We start from the raw sequence: 22500 nt of genomic DNA on the forward strand, positions 1-22500 counted from the left end.
CCGAAATAATAAATTAAACTTCATAGATCACGCACATTTCCCCACCATGCAGCATGAATGCATAATCCATGGCACATATTAAAATAATTATATTCATATATACATTTAATCTTGTATTAAATTATTTGAGTGAACTGTTTTCTTGTTTCCTTATAAGCAGCACTTCATCGTTTCATTAACATGGCGCATCCCCATGTTTCTCACTCCTCAGGGGTATGTGTGACAAACTGACTGGTTACTCTGATGCTTTTACATATTGCATCCATTGACTTTTTATCTTTAGAGGTAAGAGTAGGACAGAATATTACTTCAATTATTTCTTTACATTTTACTCCCTTCGCCACAAGCAAAACACTCTCATCCTCTCGTTTTATTTGAAGTCATGTTGATCAGATTATGACTGACCTAGACAGCTCTATTATAGGGGCTTTAATCAGTTGTGATTGGAGCAGAGTGATTAGAATAACGTCATGCAGCGAGTCACGCATCTATAGGTTTTGTTCATGTGCATAAAACCTTCACATATCTGCCGCTGATTTTAGCATTTCACTTTTTCACCGTTTAAAACTTTGTACACTTTACAACACCTCCTATAATGTGCAGACTACTTTGCGGCTCTGTGTCGTAAAAAGTGACGTCTCACACTTTCCTTGTCGCAGTCTTACTCCTTGCCGAAAGTAAGAATAGAAAGCTTTATAAATAACCTATATGTCCTTCTCTGAGGTGAGACTGTCTTTAGTCCTAAATAAACTTTGATTCCTATGAGTGATTCTGAGATGCTTAGTAAATATGGGCCCAGTTTTATTTTCTTAAAGACCATTGACCATTAAATATTCAATGATCATGTTTTCAAATAATATAATATTCGATGAGAAGCTTTTGGTGCTGATATTCTCAGTTGTTGTGTCTATTTGGAATAAGAAGTATGTATTATTGTAATAGTAATGTATTATTAAGAGATTCACTGTCATTTGTTCAGTGTTGATGCAGCCCTGGATGATGGCTCCCTTGGGAGACTGGTGAATGATGATCATCTAAAACCAAACTGCAGAATGAAGACCATCCGTGTGGATGGTAAACCTCATCTTTGTTTATTTGCCATAAGAAGCATCTGTCCTGGTGAAGAGATCACATACAATTACGGCGATTCTGAGTGGCCATGGCGATGCAAGGTATGTAGATGTTAGTAATTTTGTGCATTATTTTAAAGCATTGGTGTATATTAAATGCTTTAAGCAGTTTAACACACTTAACATCTGGTTTCTACCAGAGAATGTGTCTTACAGTCTGTTGATATAAGTGCAGGAGCAGGATGCTAATTTTTCCCTTCAAAGTTTTTTTTTTTTTTTTTTGCATCCTTTATCTATGGAATCATGCTCACTGTGTTGTTAGGGATAGTCCATAAGGACGCTAGTTCTTGGGACAGTGTTCTGTATTAGCGTTTATAAATTGGTATCAGGTCTAAAACAGTGCTGATGTGCCTGTTCGCATGCAACATGTTTAGCATTCATTGCGAAAACATTGGCACATGGAGAAACACAATTGCAGCTCAAACTGTGAGCTAAATAGCGATATCCAATATTTAGCATGTCTGTAATGTAAGTTAACTGACTTTTGATAAATTCAATATTTAAGTTTGCATATACAGTAGTATAGCCACTTCTGTGTGAAAGCTTTATAAGATTATAAGAAATAAGATTGCTGAGTCGACTGATTACATGAAATAGCATAAAAATATTTTTGTTTGCTTGCTTTATGCCCGTAAATATTTAAAACCTTCAAAACTTTTTTTAGATGACATCGTCTAAGAATTCACCACCTCCAGAACAAAAAGATACAGCAGATAAAAAGGCATCCAAAAAGGTGATGTAGAAAAGAGTAAAGTGTTATTCTTACGATTACAGTTACTCTTACAAATGTGTGCACTGTTTATTATATCTCTGCACAGTGTAGACATTGTAGCGTTTTATTTTCTGAATATGCAAACTTTGACTTTATCTTTTGTATACATTGTTTGATATTCTGCTGGATAAGTGTTTTTTCTTTCTCTTAGTAAAAGTGTTTCTGAATGTGAAATTTTATTTCTTAGTGCCCGATAAGCGAGTTGCCATCAGACAGTGCTGCCTGTGAAGAACTGACCGTAGAAACAGACGAGGTAAATTAGTTATTCTGCATTTAAGTAAAGTCGTGTTTGTGAGAACTGTGTTGACGTACACATTTAGTGCAGTGTTTTACCTTTCTGTAGCTGAATATAACCTGATAATTGTTTTGTTCATCATTCTACCCATAAATTAAACACCTCATCTCAGTCAGAAGTCAGAGCTGAAGTAGAATTTAATATTCAAACCCTTTGCCTGTAGTAGAATATTTTTCTTTTTCTTGAATTTCAGGTTACCCTTGGTATGGCCCAATTGTCCTCAGAGAAGCAGAATTATATTGAGAAGAACGTTGGGGAGAAGGTAATATTGAGAATTACATGATTCAGGAAAATGATTACCTGTAGTCTTTACCTATTGAGCTATAAGTCTAATACCTGGATGTTTTTCTATTCTTAATATTTCCAGGTTTATCCTGTCAAAGAGTCGTTGGTTAAAGAGGAGCTGAGCTTTTGCTTATCAACACAAGGACTTGAACAGGTATTTAAATATTTAGATGGATTTGTTAGACATTATTTACAGTATTTGACCTTTTTTATTAAAACTGGAACAACACATTGTCAGTATAGGTTTTAATACTGTGTGAATGTGTTTGTATACAACGTTCCACACTGTGCCTAACCCCAGGTTATCATCTTTCTAAACCCTACTTTTAACTTCATGTAAAGGAGTGTTTCACACTTGAAATTAAGGAGTGGGATTATCACAGCATTTTACCTGTTGTTCTAAAACACTGCTCTGTAGCAGGATCCACACCGCTTCTGCAGGGTTAACACCGCATTGTGGTGCCAAACATGTACAGTGTGGAACAAAGCAGGGGTAGAATGTTATGACTTGATACTTAGCAACATACAACCAATCAGAAAGGCCTTGTGTAGAGTCACAGAAACTGACCAGCGTACACCTCATATCAATAACTCTACACGCTGTGTAAACAGCCATATCACCATCTGAGGAAAGTGTGAATACTGAAAGAATACTGTTATAAACACCTGAATTGGAGTAATAAAAAAAAAAACATTGCAGAACTCTTAAAACAGTCGAATTATTATTGGGAAAGTGTTTTGTAGTGTTGATAAAGTTGTGTAAGACATAAATCTGTTTTATAAGGACATCCCCCTGAACATGTTCTAAGAGTATGTCCTGACTGAAGAATCTGTGTGTTGTGAGTTTTACAAAAACCTTGTCTATGAGGACACAAGTTATTATTGGGACAGTGTACTGTATTAGTGTTTATAAAATTGTGTATGACTGAAACCAGTTTTAAGAGAACACTGTTTTATTAGGACATCCTCAGAACATGTTCTCAGTGTTTGATCTGACTGAAGAATCTCAGTGTGTTGTTAGTTTTACAAAAACCTTGTTTATGAGGACACTTGTTTTTAACAGGGACACGGGGTGGGAGATGATTCTTTGGGCCAAGGAAATGCAAAATTTTAATTTAAAATTTATATATAGAAACACAATTGCAGCTTAAACTGTAAGCTGAATAGCGATAGCCAAGATTAAGCATGTCTATGATGCAAGTTAATTGACTGATGCAAGTTAATTGACTGATGTAAGTTAATTGACTGATGTAAGTTAATTGACTGATGTAAGTTAATTGATAAATTAAATATTTAAGTCTGTATATACAGTCTGCCTATACAGGAGTATAGCCACTTCTGTGTAAAAGGTAGTAACGAAATAAGATTGCTAAGTCGACTGATCACATGAAATGGCATGGAAAAAAAAGTTTGCTTGCTTTATGCCTGTAAATATTTTAAACCTTTACAACTGTTTTTAGATGACATCATTTAAGAATTCACCGACACCAGAACAACAGGATACATCAGATAAAAAGGCATCCAAGAAGTTGATGTAAGTGACACTTTTTTTTCCTTACGAGTACAGTTACTTTTGACAGCTAGTCAAGTTCTTCCACACCAAACGTGCTCATCCATGTCTTTATGGACCTTGCTTTGTGCACTCGTGTGCAGTCATGTTGGAACAATTAAATTCAATTTTATTTAAATAGCGCTTTTAACAATTGGCATTGTCCCAAAGCAGCTTCACACAATCAGGAACAGGAAGGGGACATCCCTAACCGGTCCCCAAAAAGTTGAAAGGATGAAATTGTCTAAAATGTCTTGCTATGCTTGAGCATTCAGAGTTTTTCACTGGAAATAAAGGGCTGAAACCCCTGAAAAACAACCTCACACCAGTTCCAACATGACTGCACACCAGTGCACAAAGCAAGGGTCCATAAAGACATACAGAACATCAACAGATGCCTTTAAAAAGCTCTATACTTCAGAGAGTTGATTTCACACACTGCCTTAGTTACACTGATTGAGGGCAAATTTAACAAACCATTAACACTATCATTCACCCAAGATGTACAGTGTCTTTATCAGTTCCTTGAGAAGACTGCAAATATGGCGTTTGGGAAACTCAAAGAAACATCATCTCAGGTCTACATTGATCTAGCCAAAGCAACACTTGCAAGAATGATTGTTTTTAATCATAGACATGCTGGCGATGTGTAAAAAATGCTGCAAGTTTTCAGGAAAGGGACAGTACTGCTCTTCATGATTTTGCCCTGGGCCTCAGCAAATTTTAACAGAAACTCTGCAGTCATTTTAGTCCATGTTTGATGTTGTGTGCATGTTAAACACATTTTGACATTTCTCATGTCACTTTTACTTTAAGGTGAGATTGTGTGACAGTGTGAAGCCAGTGGACCTGATGCTGAAGATAACGTTCCTGCTGGTGCCTCTAATCATGTAGGTATGGACTCATCTTTATGTATATCTGTTAATTTTTTAACCCATAATTGTATTTAGGGAATAATTACCTATAGACTAAATGTTTTATATAGTTGAAATGTTTACATTTATTAATTAGTGCATGACTAGAATATTGTTGAAATTAGAGATGCTATATTTAGGACGAATTTAGTTATTTCTTTCCTTTAAATATACTTTTCCTCTGTATTACGCAGCTTTAAATTTGTAATCAAGCAAGTTGTTAAGTGGTTGAACTGTATATGGTCAGGTTTTATAAAGTGTTTTTATAATTTCCATTAAATATGTGAAATATGAATATTTTAAGGCATATGCTGTATGTATAGTGTTGCAGTACATGGGGAAGTTCCAAATATGCAGATATACAATTCAGGGAGATTATAGGTAAAATGTCTTTCATATTGACACCAATATGCATAAAATTACCTTTTATAAAACTTGAGAATGTACGCTTGAACTACTTGTTCAACTTAAGTCAATGAAACCTTGTTGAAACCAGATATTTACATACACTTTCAGAAAAAAAAAACAGTTCTTTCTTTACTGAAAAAAATAAGGGTACAAAAGTTTTCCTGTTTTACTTTGATTTAATGTTTGACAGTAAAGGAACAAAAGGTTTTTTTTTTTATTTAGTATTATTAATTAATTTTTCAAGTGCATGTAAATATCTGGTTATAACTGTATATAGCTTTTCTCAATTGTCATAAAGTAGTAGTTATAAAGCAGCTTTACGTAGAATAAACATGATGGAAATACAGAAAAATCAGGAAAGGATAAATAGTATCACTTGGCTGTAAAATGACTTGGCTTGACTTGTTGCACCACTCATTTTGGGCCCCACTTTGGCCTATTTTTGGCCCAGCAAAAAGAAGCCCCAGACCTTACATTTCCACCACCATGCATCACTGTTCGTAGAATGTTCTTTTTTTTAGAATTCAGAGTAGCAGTGATCAATATAGGTTGTTTTACATATTGTATTTTCTTCAGATGTTTGCTGGCCGTATAATTAGAATTTTGGGTATGTGCTTAAGAACTGTTGAGGTTTCTTATCAGTGCATTGCTTATGTCTTGCAGGTATTCAGAAGATGCCCACTGAAACACCTCCTGAAGTTTCTTAAGGTACCTGAGATTTTACATTGGAATATAGCCAGCAATGTAAGTACATGAACCTCCCACAAAATTCAGGCTTAATAAAGTAAGTATTCTTATGTACAGGAAATGAGTCCGGGACAAAGATTGGGAACCCATGAATAAGTTGAAGAGTGTGTTGGTCCAATGCTGGGATTTTTTAACAACTGTGATGAAACTTTTGAAAGCACATATAACTAAAGGGAAACTCGGCACTTTGTCTAAATGCCAGCAGTGTTAGACTTTGTAAGAAATGGAGGTCTTTGCTTGAAAAGGAAAGCCCAAAATAAGTGATACACAAGCAAGTACGTTATTTCTTTAAGATTTTTTTGTCCACTTATTTTGTTTTTCATTTATATATGCAGCAGATTGTTTTTAAATTCTACAGTTGTTCTTAAATTCTGCTTTAACATTTTATTTTGAATAACTGGTTTAGGTTTCATCTTATGTTTTATTGATTATATATATATAGCTATGCCTTGTTTTATTTAGATTGTTTTGAATGGTTCAATGGATTAAGATGCCTATGAAAGTACATAGTTGTACATGATGGATGTCTGTTTCTTCACTTGGCATGCTTGAACTAAAAAAAAGTTTTTCAATATTATCTAAGGGATAAAAATTTTATATAATAGTACTTGTGTTTATCCTGGCAATGCACTGTTGTAAATTTTGTGTGTTGCATTTGGATATGTTCCAATAAAACACATTTGTCCCTGTAGTACTGTAAGATCTTTTATTGTGTGTTGTATTTGCAAAACGGTTCTTTCAAATCACCTTGGTCCTGGCAATGCACAGTATTGTCATGTTTGTGTGTTGTTTACTATAATGTGCCAGTAAAACACATTTGTTCCTATAAACTAGCAAATTTACTTTTTCTGTGTGTTGTAAACTGCAAGGCGTCATAAATCAGTAGGACCTAGTAAACCCCAATTTTCACAGGGGCGGGTACTTTTAGGAGTGGGCGGGGAAGTCCTTATGTACCACTTAAATATCATGTTATCATATTTTGAGTTCTGTTGTGTGTATAGGAAATCCTGAGTGAGGTTCTTTTTCTGCAGAACAAAAGAAATTTTTTGATAGTATTCTCATCTCTGTAAAGCATTGGGAAAGGTGGGTCCCCTTAAACCACCACCCTACTGGTTTGGCCTTTAAAGACCTTATAAACCACAAAAACCAGTATGTGTGTGTGTGTGAGTGTGTGTGTGAGAGTGTGTGTGAGAGTGTGTGTGAGAGTGTGTGTGAGAGTGTGTGTGAGAGTGTGTGTGAGAGTGTGTGTGAGAGTGTGTGTGAGAGTGTGTGTGAGAGTGTGTGTGAGAGTGTGTGAGAGTGTGTGAGAGTGTGTGAGAGTGTGTGAGAGTGTGTGAGTGTGAGTGTGAGTGTGAGTGTGAGTGTGAGTGAGTGTGAGTGAGTGTGAGTGAGTGTGAGAGAGTGTGAGAGAGTGTGAGAGAGAGTGAGAGAGAGTGAGAGAGAGTGAGAGAGTGTGAGAGAGTGTGTGTGTGTGTGTGTGAGAGAGTGTGTGAGAGAGTGTGTGAGAGAGTGTGTGAGAGAGTGTGTGTGAGAGTGTGTGTGAGAGTGTGTGAGAGAGTGTGTGAGAGAGTGTGTGAGAGAGTGTGAGTGTGTGAGAGTGTGAGTGTGTGAGAGTGTGAGTGTGTGAGAGAGTGAGAGAGAGTGAGAGAGTGTGAGAGAGAGTGTGTGTGTGTGAGAGTGTGTGAGAGTGTGTGTGAGAGTGTGTGTGAGAGTGTGTGAGAGTGTGTGTGAGAGTGTGTGAGAGTGTGTGAGAGTGTGTGAGAGTGTGTGAGAGTGTGTGAGTGTGTGAGTGTGTGAGTGTGTGAGTGTGTGAGTGTGTGAGTGTGTGTGAGAGAGTGAGTGTGTGTGAGTGTGTGTGAGTGTGAGTGTGTGTGAGTGTGTGTGAGAGAGTGTGAGTGTGTGAGTGTGTGTGAGAGAGTGTGTGTGTGTGAGTGTGTGTGAGAGAGTGTGTGTGTGTGTGAGAGTGTGTGTGTGTGTGAGAGTGTGTGTGTGTGAGTGTGTGAGTGTGTGAGTGTGTGAGTGTGTGAGTGTGTGAGTGTGTGTGTGTGTGTGAGTGTGTGAGAGTGTGTGTGTGTGTGAGAGTGTGTGTGTGTGAGAGAGTGTGTGTGTGTGTGAGAGAGTGTGTGTGTGTGTGAGAGAGTGTGTGTGTGTGTGTGAGAGAGTGTGTGTGTGTGTGTGAGAGAGTGTGTGTGTGTGTGTGAGAGAGTGTGTGTGTGTGTGTGAGAGAGTGTGTGTGTGTGTGTGAGAGAGTGTGTGTGTGTGTGTGAGAGAGTGTGTGTGTGTGTGTGAGAGAGTGTGTGTGTGTGTGTGAGAGAGTGTGTGTGGGTGTGAGTGGGTGTGTGGGTGTGAGTGGGTGTGTGAGTGGGTGGGTGTGTGAGTGGGTGGGTGGGTGTGTGTGTGGGTGGGTGGGTGGGTGGGTGTGTGAGTGGGTGGGTGAGTATAGATGGGGTTACAGCCGGATAAGGGGCGGGACCAGGGGCGATTACAGGGAATTAATGGGTGGGGCCAGGGTATGTTTACATGGGGTTAAGTGGCAGGACCAGGGGGGCAGATACAGGGGGCAAGTGTGTGTGTGTGTGTGTTGAAACCTGTGTATGTGTTCAGGTGAGTTTGGCGAGGTGTGTCGAGGGCGCCTGCGTGTTCCTGGTAAAAAGGAGAACTACGTGGCGATAAAGACTCTGAAGGGCGGTTACACGGACAAGCAGAGGCGGGACTTCCTGTCTGAGGCGTCAATCATGGGGCAGTTCCACCACCCCAACATCATCCACCTGGAGGGCATCATCACCGCCAGCTGCCCCGTCATGATCATCACCGAGTTCATGGAGAACGGAGCTCTCGACTCCTTCCTCAGGGTAAACACGCCGTGTGTGTGTGTGTGTGTGTGTGTGTGTGTGTGTGTGTGTGTGTGTGTGTGTGTACGTACGTGCGTGCTCTTTATAAATGATCTCTGCTGAAATATTTATTACTTGCTCTTATTTCTCTGCTTTTATAAAAGACTTAAATCTCTCTGAAAACTGACTGCACCAGTGCTCAGACACCGGTGTTCCCCTGTGTGTCTCCACACACACACACACACACACACACACACAGTAATTGCTGTGGTCTCCTGCTGACTAGCGTGGGGTCTGCCTCAGTCCTGGCCGCTCGTTCTCAGTAATTGAGTTTGACAAAAGCGACGTTTAGACGGCGTGGCTCATCATGAGCGAGATTCCGACTCGACACACCGGCGCTCCGACGGATCAGCGCAGAGGGACGGGAACGCCGCCGCTACACCCGTATCGGGGATCAGAGTTAATGAGCGGTGAAGTAAACAGCTCCCTGGTAGCGCAGTGATCGCTGTGTATCAACTAAATTTCTCACACACACACACACATTTAAAAAAGTCTTAATCAGACGTCCGATCTAAATTCTATTCAATTCAATTACATTTAATTTGTATAGCGTTTTTAACAATTGTCAGTGTCGCGAAGCAGCTTTACACAATTAACAGAATTATGGAAGTGTCAGTAGAGCAGTGTTTTAGGGTTGGTTTGTTTTTCAATGAAAAGCACTTAACACACACACACACACACACACACACACACACACACACACTCTCTCTCTCACACACACACACTCACTCGTTTTTTTTCTCCCTGTCTCTCTCTCCATTCAGCTGAACGACGGTCAGTTCACTCCGATCCAGTTAGTGGGAATGCTGCGCGGGATCGCGAGCGGTATGAAGTACCTCTCGGAGATGAGCTACGTCCACCGCGACCTCGCAGCGCGCAACATCCTCGTCAACAGCAACCTGGTGTGTAAAGTGTCAGACTTCGGGCTGAGCCGCTTCCTGCAGGAGAACTCCTCCGACCCGACGTACACCAGCTCACTGGTTAGTGTACACACACACACACACACACACACACAGAGTTCGTACACGCGTCTGTCCCTCCTGTCCTCCCTCTTGTCGTCTTGTCTCTCCTCATCCTCCTGTCCTGTGGTTCGTTCAGGGCGGTAAGATCCCGATTCGCTGGACGGCTCCGGAGGCCATCGCCTTCCGCAAGTTCACCTCCGCCTCCGACGTCTGGAGCTACGGCATCGTCATGTGGGAGGTGATGTCATTCGGAGAGAGACCGTACTGGGACATGAGCAACCAGGACGTAAGTGTGTGTGTCTGTGTGTGTCAGAAAAAAAGCTGTGATCATTTCCCGTCTTATAAATTTTTCCAAAAATAAGTGATGGTTCTAAAAGCCCCGCCCACTTCTCTAACTTCCCTTCTGTTATCCAATCAGGTGATCAACGCTATCGAGCAGGACTACCGCTTGCCGCCGCCCCCTGAATGCCCCTCCCACCTCCACCAGTTAATGCTGGACTGCTGGCAGAAAGAGCGAACGGCTCGCCCCAGGTTCGCCAACATCGTCTCCGCCCTCGACAAGCTGATCCGAAACCCCGCCTCGCTCAAAATCACCGCCCACGATGGCGCAGGGTGAGTGTGTGTGTGTGTGTGTGTGTGTGTGTGTGTGTGTGTGTGTTTGAGAATGTCCTACACCATGCTTTAATCTTTCCCAGCATGCTCACCTGTCAGTCAAGCTACCAGTCATTCCTGTTCATCACTTAGCCCCGCCCCTCATGTCAATCACCTGTCAGTTATCCCGTTAGCCCCACCCATTTCCCCTCAGTTGGTATAAACCTGGCCTGCTTTGCTCTCCGCATGTCCACCTGTCAATCAGGACTGCAATCACGCCCCCTGCGGGTCAGTTTATCCAGCTGTCAGTAACATCACAGCCGGGCTCGGACACTCTGCCCGCCTCCGGGGCACAGCTGTCACTCATCGTCCTTCTCCTCTCTGATTGGCTGCTGATAAATACGGGTGATCACATGGCCTAGATTAATTTCAGCTGCAGTATTTATAATGTATCTGTCTGTCTGTCTCTCAGGCCGTCTCACCCTCTCCTGGACCAGCGCTCCGCTCTCTCCTCCTGCAGCTCGGTGTCCGAGTGGCTCAGGGCCATCAAGATGGAGCGCTACGAGGAGAGCTTCATACAGGCGGGATACACGTCCATCCTGCTAGTGACTCATGTCACGGCCGAGTGAGTAACGTGCGCGCACACACGCGCACACACGCGCACACACGCGCACACACGCGCACACACGCGCACACACGCGCACACACACGCACACACGGTATCTTAAAAATTACTTTATTATTATAATGATAATAATAAACTAAGGCGTAAATCCCAAAATAAGCGTCAGATTCTTTTATCTAGTTTAACTAACACACACACACACACACACACGCACGTTTATATTAACACCTCAATCATTTATTAGATTTATACATTTGTAAGAAAGTTTTATTCTCCAGTCTGTATTAATATTTCAAAGAAATAAAATATATTACAATAAAATAATAATATAATATAATATATAATATTATAATATAAAATTGTATTAAATAATAATAAATATATTTATATATTTCTCCCAGGTAGATATTTATGTGCAATTAGCATAATTTATTTATATTTTAATAATAAGGTAGTTAGTTATGTGTAGCTCATGTACTGTATGTACTAGTTTCAGCACAGACTTACACAATCCTCTCTCTCCTGTCTCTCTCTCTCCTCCTGTCTCTCTCTCCTCCTGTCTCTCTCTCTCCTGTCTCTCTCTCTCCCCCTGTCTCTCTCTCTCAGGGATCTCCTGCGGTTGGGCGTGACTCTCGCTGGTCATCAGAAGAAAATCCTCTCCAGCATTCAGGCCCTTCGAATCCAAAACAAGAGTCCCAATAACATCCTCTACTGACTGCTGTGGAACACACACATGCACACACGGACACACACTGGGACACATGGACATAAAACACACTCATTTATAGACTCGGCTCTTCCTGTGACGTGGACCAATCAGGACAGGACTTTGTTTGCTGTCCAATCAGGAGCTGGACGAGGACGCGGAAACGCTTCCCGTTTAAGAGACGCTTTGAAGCGAGTGTGAGGGTCGCCATGGCGACAGTACAGCATTTTCAATAAAGAGCATCAGAATAAAATTAAAAAGTGCCACGTTTTTGGTGGAGGACTTCCACGCCGTGTTCTGCATTCAGAGTATTTTTCTAAAGGAGTGTGTTATCGGAGAGAGACGTGAGGACAATCGGACGAGGAGGACCGGCGGGGACGTGCCCAAGCTCTGGCGGTTCTCCGCACTGGCAATCTCGACCCTCTACTCTCGTTATGCACGTAACACTCCGGGGGGGATTTGATTACTTACCGGTATCTGCAGTGTGTCCTGTGCGATATGTCTCTCTCTCTCTCTCTCACACACACACACACACACACACACACACACACACACATACTGTCCCCCAGTTCACAGTTTGAATTGTTATTATCAGTAATTTGATCTGATCCCTCGGTCTGTTTACATGTTTTTACATGCGTCCTGTTAGGACGATCTTCTTCCTGATCAGATTATTAATCCAGATTATACAGATACGGCATCAGTTATCCTGAGTTTACAAACATACACACACACACACACATACGCACAGTGTTTGAATGTAAATCAGTCGTTCCTTGTTTCACGTCTTGTTACTGTTTCTGTAGCCCCGCCTCCAAATGATCACATGACCACCAAGCGCTGTGGTTCTCAAAGCAGGGTCCGTGATTTATATATACAGTATATATAAAATATTTTTTTCCTTTTCTCAGTTTTGTACCAGTTTGTTTGTGTTTGTTATATTTAGGGGTCCGAACCCCGCGGTCGACGCAGACCTGACGCAGTTTAGTGGTGAAGGTGTTTAGCTCACAGAGAAAGGGGAGACGTGAAAAGGGTGCTTTTATCAACAAATAGTCAATAAATTAATAAAATGCACCAAATCCTGCTGAAGAGTCCCAGCTTGTAGTGTTTTACATTACCAGTATTCACATGGTTTTCAAAACAATATCACAAGTATCATTTATTGGGACAGCTAAAAAGAAATCTGAATATTTAAATGAGGAATAATAAATAATTAATCAGGCCTGTGAGTTTCGTGCCGTCACCTTATCACAGGCAGCTGGGTGCCAATACTTTTTAGCTGGGCTTCAAGCAGAGTGTGTGTGGTGTGTGTGTGTGAGAGAGAGAGACAGGTGAGCGAGGTAGTGTTAGCACTTGAGATTTTATTCAGGCGTAATGATGAACAGTATCAGGTATCTCACACACACACACACACACACACACAGCGTCACTTCTTCACTTCAGTGCTTTACCCCGGGTGTGTATGAGGGTTCATGGGTGTAGGAGGAGTCTGGAGCACCCAGCACCATGGGGACGACGACGATGATGATGATGATGATAATGATTATTACAATAATGAGGATTGTTATTATAATTATGCCTTTGTTTTCCTTTGATGTATAGGAATATATAATTTTTTTATGTAAATGAGTTTTTTCAGTGTAACCTGTGTTTCTGTCCCAACAATAAAACATTTACACACACACTCTCGAACACACTCACACATGCTCTCTGTCTGTCTGTTTACATTAGGAACAAAAAGAAGAAAAAGGTATCAGTGATATGATGAAAGTGTCAATAACAGCTTAATTGAAGTTCTGACAAATATGGATGAGTGGGTGGAGCTTGAAACAGCGCTGCTCGATGATTGGTTAAAGTTTATCGTGATAGGTTGTCGTTGTTTCTTCTTCATGAATAATCATGAGTCTGGTGTGGGATTAGACTAGAAGAAGGCGGGGCTCTGAGTTGTACTTTGGAAAAGGGGAGGAGCTACGAAACTTTCCCTTTGAGGTCGAACCAACATCTCCACTCACTATGTAAACAGCATAACAGCTACCATGCTAATTCAATTTTATTTGTATATCGCTTTTTAAAAATGTCAGTCACAAAGCAGCTTTACACAATCATAAGAATTATTAAAGTGTGTATGAGATGTGAGTGTGTGTGAATCAGAATGATTAGATCGTCCCTGATGAACGAGCTGAGGGGAGCAGGGTCACCGCCCGGACGCGCAGTATCATGCTAGGCGGTTAGCCGGGTGGTTAGCCGGGTGGTTAGGCGGGTGGTTAGCCGGGTGGTTAGGCGGGTGGTTAGCCGGGTGGTTAGCCGGGTGGTTAGGCGGGTGGTTAGCCGGGTGGTTAGGCGGGTGGTTAGCCGGGTGGTTAGGCGGGTGGTTAGGCGGGTGGTTAGCTGGTCGCTAAGCTCCTCCTGTGCTGCTTGCACGAGCGTCGAGGTCTCAGCAGGAGGACAGAAGTGCCACGCGCTCTCACACAGGCGGCCGCGTTAGTCGTGGGAGGTGACGTCATGACGAGGCGCGCGTTAGCACTTAGGCTATGGCGCGGTGTTGCAGCGCTGCAGTTAGCGTTCTGTGAGCTCGCGCTTTCACATTCCTGTCGTTGGCGCTCGTGCTGTTTGTAGACTTTCTCACCGGAGTGTTTAGTGCGCCGGCTCGCTGCGCTCGCGCACACACTTACTCCCCTCTCGGTCTCTTTCTCTCTGCATTTTAAACCCGTTTAAGTGTGACTGGCTGTGCGCGCGCACACACACACACACACACCTGTAGGCAGCAGCGGTACATTTCCATAATCGTGTTGCCTGATGCGTTTCCTCAGCCCTGTTTCTCCTCCGCTCACTGCAGCCCAGAGACCGGATAAATACATCTCTCTCTCTCTCTCTCTCTCTCTCTACATCTCTCTCTGTCTCTCTACATCTCTCTCTCTCTCTCTCTACATCTCTCTCTGTCTCTACATCTCTCTCTGTCTCTCTCTACATCTCTCCCTCTCTCTCTCTACATCTCTCTACATCTCTCCCTCTCTCTCTCTACATCTCTCTACATCTCTCTCTCTCTACATCTCTCTCTCTACATCTCTCTCTGTCTCTCTCTCTACATCTCTCTCTCTGTCTGTCTCTACATCTCTCTCTGTCTCTCTCTCTCTCTACATCTCTCTCTGTCTCTCTCTCTCTACATCTCTCTCTGTCTCTCTCTCTCTCTACATCTCTCTCTCTCTCTCTCTCTACATCTCTCTCTCTCTCTCTCTACATCTCTCTCTGTCTCTCTCTCTCTACATCTCTCTCTCTACATCTCTCTCTGTCTCTGTCTCTCTCTCTCTCTCTACATCTCTCTCTACATCTCTCTACATCTCTCTCTCTCTCTCTGTCTACATCTCTCTCTGTCTCTCTCTACATCTCTCTCTCTCTCTCTACATCTCTCTCTGTCTCTCTCTCTACATCTCTCTCTCTCTCTCTACATCTCTCTCTCTCTCTACATCTCTCTCTACATCTCTCTCTCTCTCTCTCTCTCTACATCTCTCTCTACATCTCTCTCTCTACATCTCTCTCTCTCTCTCTCTCTACATCTCTCTCTCTACATCTCTCTCTCTCTCTCTCTCTACATCTCTCTCTCTCTCTCTCTCTACATCTCTCTCTCTCTCTACATCTCTCTGTCTCTCTCTCTCTACATCTCTCTCTCTCTCTCTACATCTCTCTCTACATCTCTCTCTCTCTCTCTAAATCTCTCTCTACATCTCTCTCTGTCTCTCTCTCTACATCTCTCTCTCTCTACATCTCTCTCTGTCTCTCTCTCTCTCTACCTCTCTCTCTCTCTCTAAATCTCTCTCTCTCTCTCTACATCTCTCTCTATATCTCTCTCTCTCTCTCTCTCTACATCTCTCTCTCTCTCTCTCTCTACATCTCTCTCTCTCTACATCTCTCTCTACATCTCTCTCTCTCTCTCTCTCTCTCTACATCTCTCTCTCTCAACATCTCTCTCTGTCTCTCTCTCTCTCTACGTCTCTCTCTCTCTCTAAATCTCTCTCTGTCTCTCTCTCTCTCTACATCTCTCTCTCTCTCTCTCTCTACATCTCTCTCTCTCTCTACATCTCTCTCTCTCTCTACATCTCTCTCTCTCTACATCTCTCTCTGTCTCTCTCTCTCTCTACATCTCTCTCTCTCTCTCTCTCTCTACATCTCTCTCTCTCTCTCTACATCTCTCTCTCTCTCTCTCTCTCTACATCTCTCTCTCTCTCTACATCTCTCTCTGTCTCTCTCTCTCTCTACATCTCTCTCTCTCTCAACATCTCTCTCTGTCTCTCTCTCTCTCTACATCTCTCTCTCTCTCTACATCTCTCTCTGTCTCTCTCTCTCTCTACATCTCTCTCTCTCTCTCTCTCTACATCTCTCTCTCTCTCTCTCTCTCTCTACATCTCTCTCTCTCTCTCTCTCTAAATCTCTCTCTCTCTCTCTACATCTCTCTCTGTCTCTACATCTCTCTACATCTCTCTCTGTCTCTCTCTCTCTCTACATCTCTCTCTCTCTCTCTCTCTCTCTACATCTCTCTCTGTCTTTCTCTCTCTCTACATCTCTCTCTCTCTCTCTCTCTACATCTCTCTCTGTCTCTACATCTCTCTCTCTCTCTACATCTCTCTGTCTCTCTCTCTCTCTACATCTCTCTCTCTCTCTCTCTCTCTCTCTCTCTGTCTCTCTCTCTCTACATCTCTCTCTCTCTCTCTCTACATCTCTCTCTCTCTCTCTACATCTCTCTCTCTCTCTCTCTCTACATCTCTCTCTCTCTCTACATCTCTCTCTGTCTCTCTCTCTCTCTCTACATCTCTCTCTGTCTCTCTCTTTCTCTCTACATCTCTGTCTGTCTCTCACACCCTTTCTGTCTGTCTCTTTACTTGCCTGCTTTCTTCTCATCTTACCCGAGGATGTCTGTGTCTCTGCTCCCAGCTCTACACACAACAGGTCTCGCCCTGTCTCACTCCTTCCATCTACTGTCTCACTCCCATCCACCGTCTCACTCCTTTCATCTACTGTCTCACTCCCACCTAATGTCCCACTCTCTCACTTACCTACTGTCTCACTCTCTCTTCATCTACTGTCCCATCTCACCTACTGTCTCACTATCATCTACTGTCTCACTCCTATCCGCAGTCTCACTCCTTTCATCTACTGTCTCACTCCCACCTAGTGTCTCATTTTTATCTACTGTATCACTTTCACACTTCTCATATCCTCTTTCTTTTTTATCTACTGTCTCACTCACATCATGTCTTACTCTTATTTTCTCTAAATCACTTCTTTTTTTACCCTACTGTCCCGTTCCCTAAGAATCTACTCGGTTCATTTTCCTCTTTCTGTTTCTCTGCCGTTTTTTTTCACTTTTTTACTTTTTCTTTTTCTCCTGTCTTTTTATCTACTGTCTCTCTCTCTCTCTCTCTCTGTCTCTCTCTCTTTCATTCTGTCTTTCTTCCCTTCCCTTGCTCCTACCAGTGTCTCGTTATCTCAGCTGGCTGTCATGATGTGGTGTGACAAGGAGCCTACACAGTGTGTGTGTGTGTGTGTGTGTGTGTAAATTGCTCGTTCTGTCACCATAAACATATTAATCACTGTCACACACTCGGCTCTCACAGCGGGACTGCGAGTGCATTAGAAGGTGAACAGCGTCGACTCTGAGCTTGTCTCCCATCATGCACCTCTCTACTGTAGACTGCCTTCATCTGTCTGTGTGACGGGACGCAGAACCACTCGGCTTTTATCTGAAATACACACCGCTCTGGGCTGCGACTCAGCTCCTCTCCTTCACCCATACACTCGCTGATTCACGTTCCACAACTCCGCTGCTGATTTCATTGTTTTTATGTTATACATGTTATACAGAAATCGTGTGTGGGCCAAAGAAGCTACTTCTAAAGTTGATGCAACATGTACGTGACCGATCTCACTTTCCTAAAAATATTTGCTATATTTATATAGTTGGAGAGTTGATTTTCTTATGTGCCCCAAAAAAGGCCATTTTCAGCGTTATACTGTCTCACTAAAAGAAATAAAGTGCACATTATTAATATTTCTTTGAGTATTGATACTAAAATTGGTGTAAGCTTTCTACAAGCATATGACCTGTAAACATTGTTGCTTAAATTTAAGTATTCACTCTCACACTGATTCACTCTCACACTGATTCACTCACTGATTCACTCTCACACTGATTCACTCTCTCATTCCAAGTGACACTTTCACGGACGCTCACTCACACTTGCTCACTCTGTCACTTCCTCATTGTCTCACTGATCCTCTCTCTCTCTCTCTCTCTCTCTGTAATAAACAGTGATATAAACAGTAAGCGGTTTGTGGTGAGTCAGGGGTGTGTGTGAACCCCGGAGCTCCACATGTCTCAGCTCGACTGCACGGCAGGTACACACTCGCATACACACACACACACACGGAGCGGTTCAGGTTCAGAGTGATGGAAGCGACGGTGTAAACCGGGTCACGTTTCTACACCGAGTGTGTGTGTTTGATGTTGCACAGGAAGCTGCTCTCTGCGTGATGTGTTTTGGTAAATCGGTTATTTTTACCTTCCTGCGAGTCTCTGAGATCTGTTCGGCTTCACTGCCGTCTGTTTCACGTCAGGAGACTGCGAGGATGTGTGAGAGCGTGCGAGGACTTTCATCTTTAAAGACAAGACAAAGCACATTCCTCAGTGTGTGTGTGTGTGTGTGTGTGTGTGAGAGAGAGAGAGAGAGAGAGAAAGAGAGAGAGGAACCACGGCGCTTCACCACCTTCCTGTCACACGTGAAGACAAAAGGAAGGAGACGTCACTCTGACCACCGTTGAGGATCTGTCCATCACCGCTCGGGACAAACAAAGACGTAAATCTCCACAAAGACCTTCCAAGAGTTGACTTTTCCTCAAGCTCAGGAATTAAAGCTCTCGATCGGCGCTACAGATCACAGGAGGCCCTGAAGGGAAAAAAAACTATTTATCACGTGTGTTTAAAAAGACCCAAAATAAAATGTTACGTTGTTCCAGACTGACACTAAAAAACACTGAAATCTTGTGACCAATCACGACACAGCAGGTGGGATTTATCAGGGAAATAATATGAAACTGTAGGTGTTTATGATTTTTGGCGAGTCATACACGTGTCCTGGGTGTGTACATCAGCGTTTATTTTCTTTACACACGCAGACGACTCCGATCCGGATCCATGACTGATGTGTCACCTCCAATCTGTGTAGTTATGGTAATCGCTTAGACGTGTTGTGAATTGAGCATGGGCGTGGCTCTGAACATCATCATCTGAGGGAGTGAAGAAACAGTGAAATAAGATAAAGAATTGTTTATTTGCTTGAAGACTTGAAGCTGTGACTTTAGCACGCTAGGTTAGCAACACTAACCGCACTGAAGCAGTGCTGAAGAAGAATGATCCTCCAGACGCGTTACTGCCACGAAGAGTCAGAATAGTCCAGATAATCAGTCTGGAAGGGGTGAAGTTACCGTCACGGGAGTTTAGTAGCAACAGATCCACAGTGTGTGATATGCGTGTGTGTGAAAACGGCTAGCCTAGCGTCCCTCAGCTCCTTGCGGGCGTCACCACCGTATTGTGACTGAAGTCCGCTGTAAATGTCCATCACCTGTTCTGTCTTCCCAAGGAAGTGCCTGTAACCAATCATAGCTCAGAAAATTGCAAAAAGTTTAACAAATCTAACACAAGCTTGATAACAGATTTACATTCATTCTTAGTCATTTAAATTTACAAAGAATTAAAAAACTACTTTAAAAGTCCTGAGTGTTTTTAGAAAGCGTCTCACAGTGATGTTTTACAGACTAAAAAGCCTCATTTCTTTTCGGCGATGTGTTTTTTTTGTTCTCGGTGCTCGTGAGACTGTCGAGGCTTTATTAGTGAGAATATTAATTCAGTCATGAGGAGCGATTAGAGATAAATGTCTAACAATAACACTTATCTTCCAAAGTGAAAGGAACTGATTTATGTGTCTCCTGTTCCTCGTTATGAAGTTATGATAAAGCAGGAATAAGATCCGAGCTTGGCTGAGGTTAAACGCTGCGATCTGATTGGTCAGGAGGTGAGCAGAGCCTCTGTCCTGGATTTAAAAGTATAATTTACAGCGAATCTCGAGACGGCAGTTATTGTGTGTACGCTTGTAATGGATCAGGACTGATGGTGATCTGCATGGAGATGATTTCCTCTCCTTGGGTGCTGGAGACGGTTCTGGACCGGTTCGGAGACAGCGCTGACTTCAGATCAGTGTTAAATCTGTGTGTCTGTGTAGAGCTGCACAATTAATCACACAGAGATCCACATCGTGACAATTACAGATGCATGGTTTGTCGCTGATGAGACAGTGCGGCTAACAGAAGCTTTAATATCATTATAAACGTTGGTGAACGTCCTCCCAATGAGACATTACTCCGGTCTCCGTCTCCACAAACTCACTGGGACACAAGATGGAGGATCTAATACTTACATATCACAGTGTAAAACACAACATGGTGGATTTTGGATTGTTTGGATCATGCAGCTCTCTCTAGACGTCATCTTTGGTGTGAAATAAAAAGAAAATTAAGAGATTTCGTATAAGGAACGAGCGCCGGTGTGTCCTGGGCTTTAATCACACAATGTTTGTGGAACAGATCGATTCCTGTCGACTGTGTGAAGGAAGAGTTCTTCAAAGGTTTTTTTAAGGCTTCTTCTGAAGACTGTGATGAGTGTGATTCATCAAACACACACACACACACACACACACACACACACACAGGTTAAATTCTGATCTGTTTACTGTACAGAAGACGAGGCGTCGTGCTTCTTAATCCTCAAACCTTTATGCTAATTTGACCTTTTCCTCCTACAGACAGGTTCAGTGATCATTCATTAACACAGCTTCCTGTACATCTAACTGCGCGCGCACACACACACACACACACACACACACACAGGCTCTGTTCTGCACTAATTACTATTCACTAAGGATTAGGATGTAGAACAAATGATCAGCACCGCACACAGACAAGACAGGCAGATTTAGTAATGAAGAGTAATGTGTGTGTGTGTGTGTGTGTGTGTACACACCTGGATTACCCAGTTATCTGGATTAAACTCTTAGGTTTCATGGGGCCAATGAACTTCCCGAAACGGGCCAGCTCCTTCATTATGGCCTCGTCCTTTATGAATGGAGGCACGTTGGAGATCAGACCCTCACCGCGGCTCCTCTCACACATATTCCACTCCGCGTCACTGCACTCGCGACGTTCACCCTGGTTAGAAGGGTTCAGAGAGAGAGACACACACAGAGACACAGAAAGAGAGAGACAAACAGAGAGAGAGAGAGAGAAAAACAGAGAGACAGAGAGAGACACCGAGAGAAAGACACAGAGAGAGAGACACACAGAAAGACAGCGAGAGACAGAGAGAGAGAGACACAGAGAAAGACACAGACAAAGAGAGAGAGAGACACACAGAGAGACACAAAGTGAGAGAGAGAGACACACCCACACAGTGACAGCGAGAGACAGAGAGACACAGACAAAGAGAGACACAGAGACAGAGAGAGAGACAGAGAGAAAGAGAGACACACACAGAAAGACACAGAGAGAGACACACACAGAGAGACACACAAATAGACACAAAGAGAGAGAGACACACAGAGAAAGAGAGACACACAGGGAGAGAGAGAGAGACAGAGAGAGCGAGAGAGACGGAGAGAGAGACACACAGAGAGACACACAGAGAGACACAAAGAGAGAGAGACACAGAGAAAGAGAGACACACAGGGAGAGAGAGACAGAGAGAGAGAGACGGAGAGACAGAGAGACACAGAGAGAGACAGAGAGAGCGAGAGAGACGGAGAGAGAGAGACAGAGAGAGCGAGAGAGACGGAGAGAGACACACAAAGAGACACAAAGAGAGAGAGAGAGAGACGGAGAGAGACACACAAGGAGAGAGAGCAAGAGAGACAGAGAGAGAGAGACAGAGAGAGCGAGAGAGACGGAGAGAGACACACAAAGAGAGACAGAGAGAGAGAGAGAGACGAAGAGAGACACACAAAGAGAGACGGAGAGACAGATGTCAGTAGGTTATTGCCGCTTTGTCATTTTTCTTCTTTCTTCTCTCCAACTCGCTCCCCTGTGCCTTACTGCTTGTCACTCTGTGTGTGTGTGTGCGTGTGTGTGTGTGTGCGTGTGTGTGTGTGTGTGTTGCCTGTTTGTCAAAGAGATGTCTGTTGTGTTTGTGTTGACAGTGTGTGTGTGTGTGTGTCTGACCTTTGTCTGAATGCCCATCCATTAGGGAGCAGCGGGAGAGATAAGACCCTGTTAGAGACCTGTGTGTGTGTGTGTGTGTGTGTGTGTGTGTGTGTGTGAGAGAGAGAGAGAAAGAGAGAGAGAGAGAGACTTGCTTTACATTCCTCTGAGCGGTGAGCTGTACACACAAACAGATAAGAGACAGAGAAGCTGTGTGTGTGTGTGTGTGTGTGTGTGTGTGTACAGATATCTGCACTCTCACAGTGTCTTTAAGGCTTCTGCACTAGCTAGCTAAGTTGTTGGCCTCCGTCATCAGCTGGATAAACACTAACCTTATGTAACAGTTGCCTAGCAACAGTGTTCTCACCTGAACCATAGACACCATACCG

At 43.0% G+C, this 22500-nt stretch overlaps 2 protein-coding genes across 7 annotated transcripts in view; both read left to right on the plus strand.

The window, feature by feature from the left end:
• The window catches only part of LOC128517159 (histone-lysine N-methyltransferase set-1-like), a 7817-nt gene extending 1760 nt beyond the window's left edge, over nt 1–6057 (plus strand). For 3 of the 6 annotated variants that reach the window (XM_053490956.1, XM_053490959.1, XM_053490957.1), the window contains 7 exons: nt 980–1172; nt 1795–1863; nt 2090–2155; nt 2391–2459; nt 2565–2636; nt 4848–4921; nt 6017–6057. In XM_053490956.1, the coding sequence (XP_053346931.1) occupies nt 980–1172; nt 1795–1863; nt 2090–2155; nt 2391–2459; nt 2565–2636; nt 4848–4921; nt 6017–6038 (565 nt within the window). In that variant the 3' untranslated portion in view covers nt 6039–6057. Of the gene's footprint in view, nt 1–979; nt 1173–1794; nt 1864–2089; nt 2156–2390; nt 2460–2564; nt 2637–3942; nt 4017–4847; nt 4926–6016 lie in introns of all 6 variants that reach the window. The other 3 variants (XR_008356803.1, XR_008356804.1, XM_053490958.1) reach the window with 3 other exon arrangements.
• The window catches only part of LOC128517160 (ephrin type-B receptor 4a), a gene marked incomplete at its 5' end in the record, with an annotated part of 17896 nt that extends 4985 nt beyond the window's left edge, over nt 1–12911 (plus strand). The window contains 6 exons of the mRNA XM_053490960.1: nt 8705–8952; nt 9756–9971; nt 10090–10239; nt 10372–10565; nt 11017–11169; nt 11776–12911. Coding sequence (XP_053346935.1) covers nt 8705–8952; nt 9756–9971; nt 10090–10239; nt 10372–10565; nt 11017–11169; nt 11776–11884 — 1070 coding nt within the window. The remainder of the gene's footprint in view (nt 1–8704; nt 8953–9755; nt 9972–10089; nt 10240–10371; nt 10566–11016; nt 11170–11775) is intronic.
• Between the last annotated feature and the right edge of the window lie 9589 nt (nt 12912–22500).

Source organism: Clarias gariepinus, unplaced genomic scaffold (assembly GCF_024256425.1).
Source record: "Clarias gariepinus isolate MV-2021 ecotype Netherlands unplaced genomic scaffold, CGAR_prim_01v2 scaffold_37, whole genome shotgun sequence".
Classification (NCBI taxonomy): Eukaryota; Metazoa; Chordata; class Actinopteri; order Siluriformes; family Clariidae; genus Clarias; species Clarias gariepinus.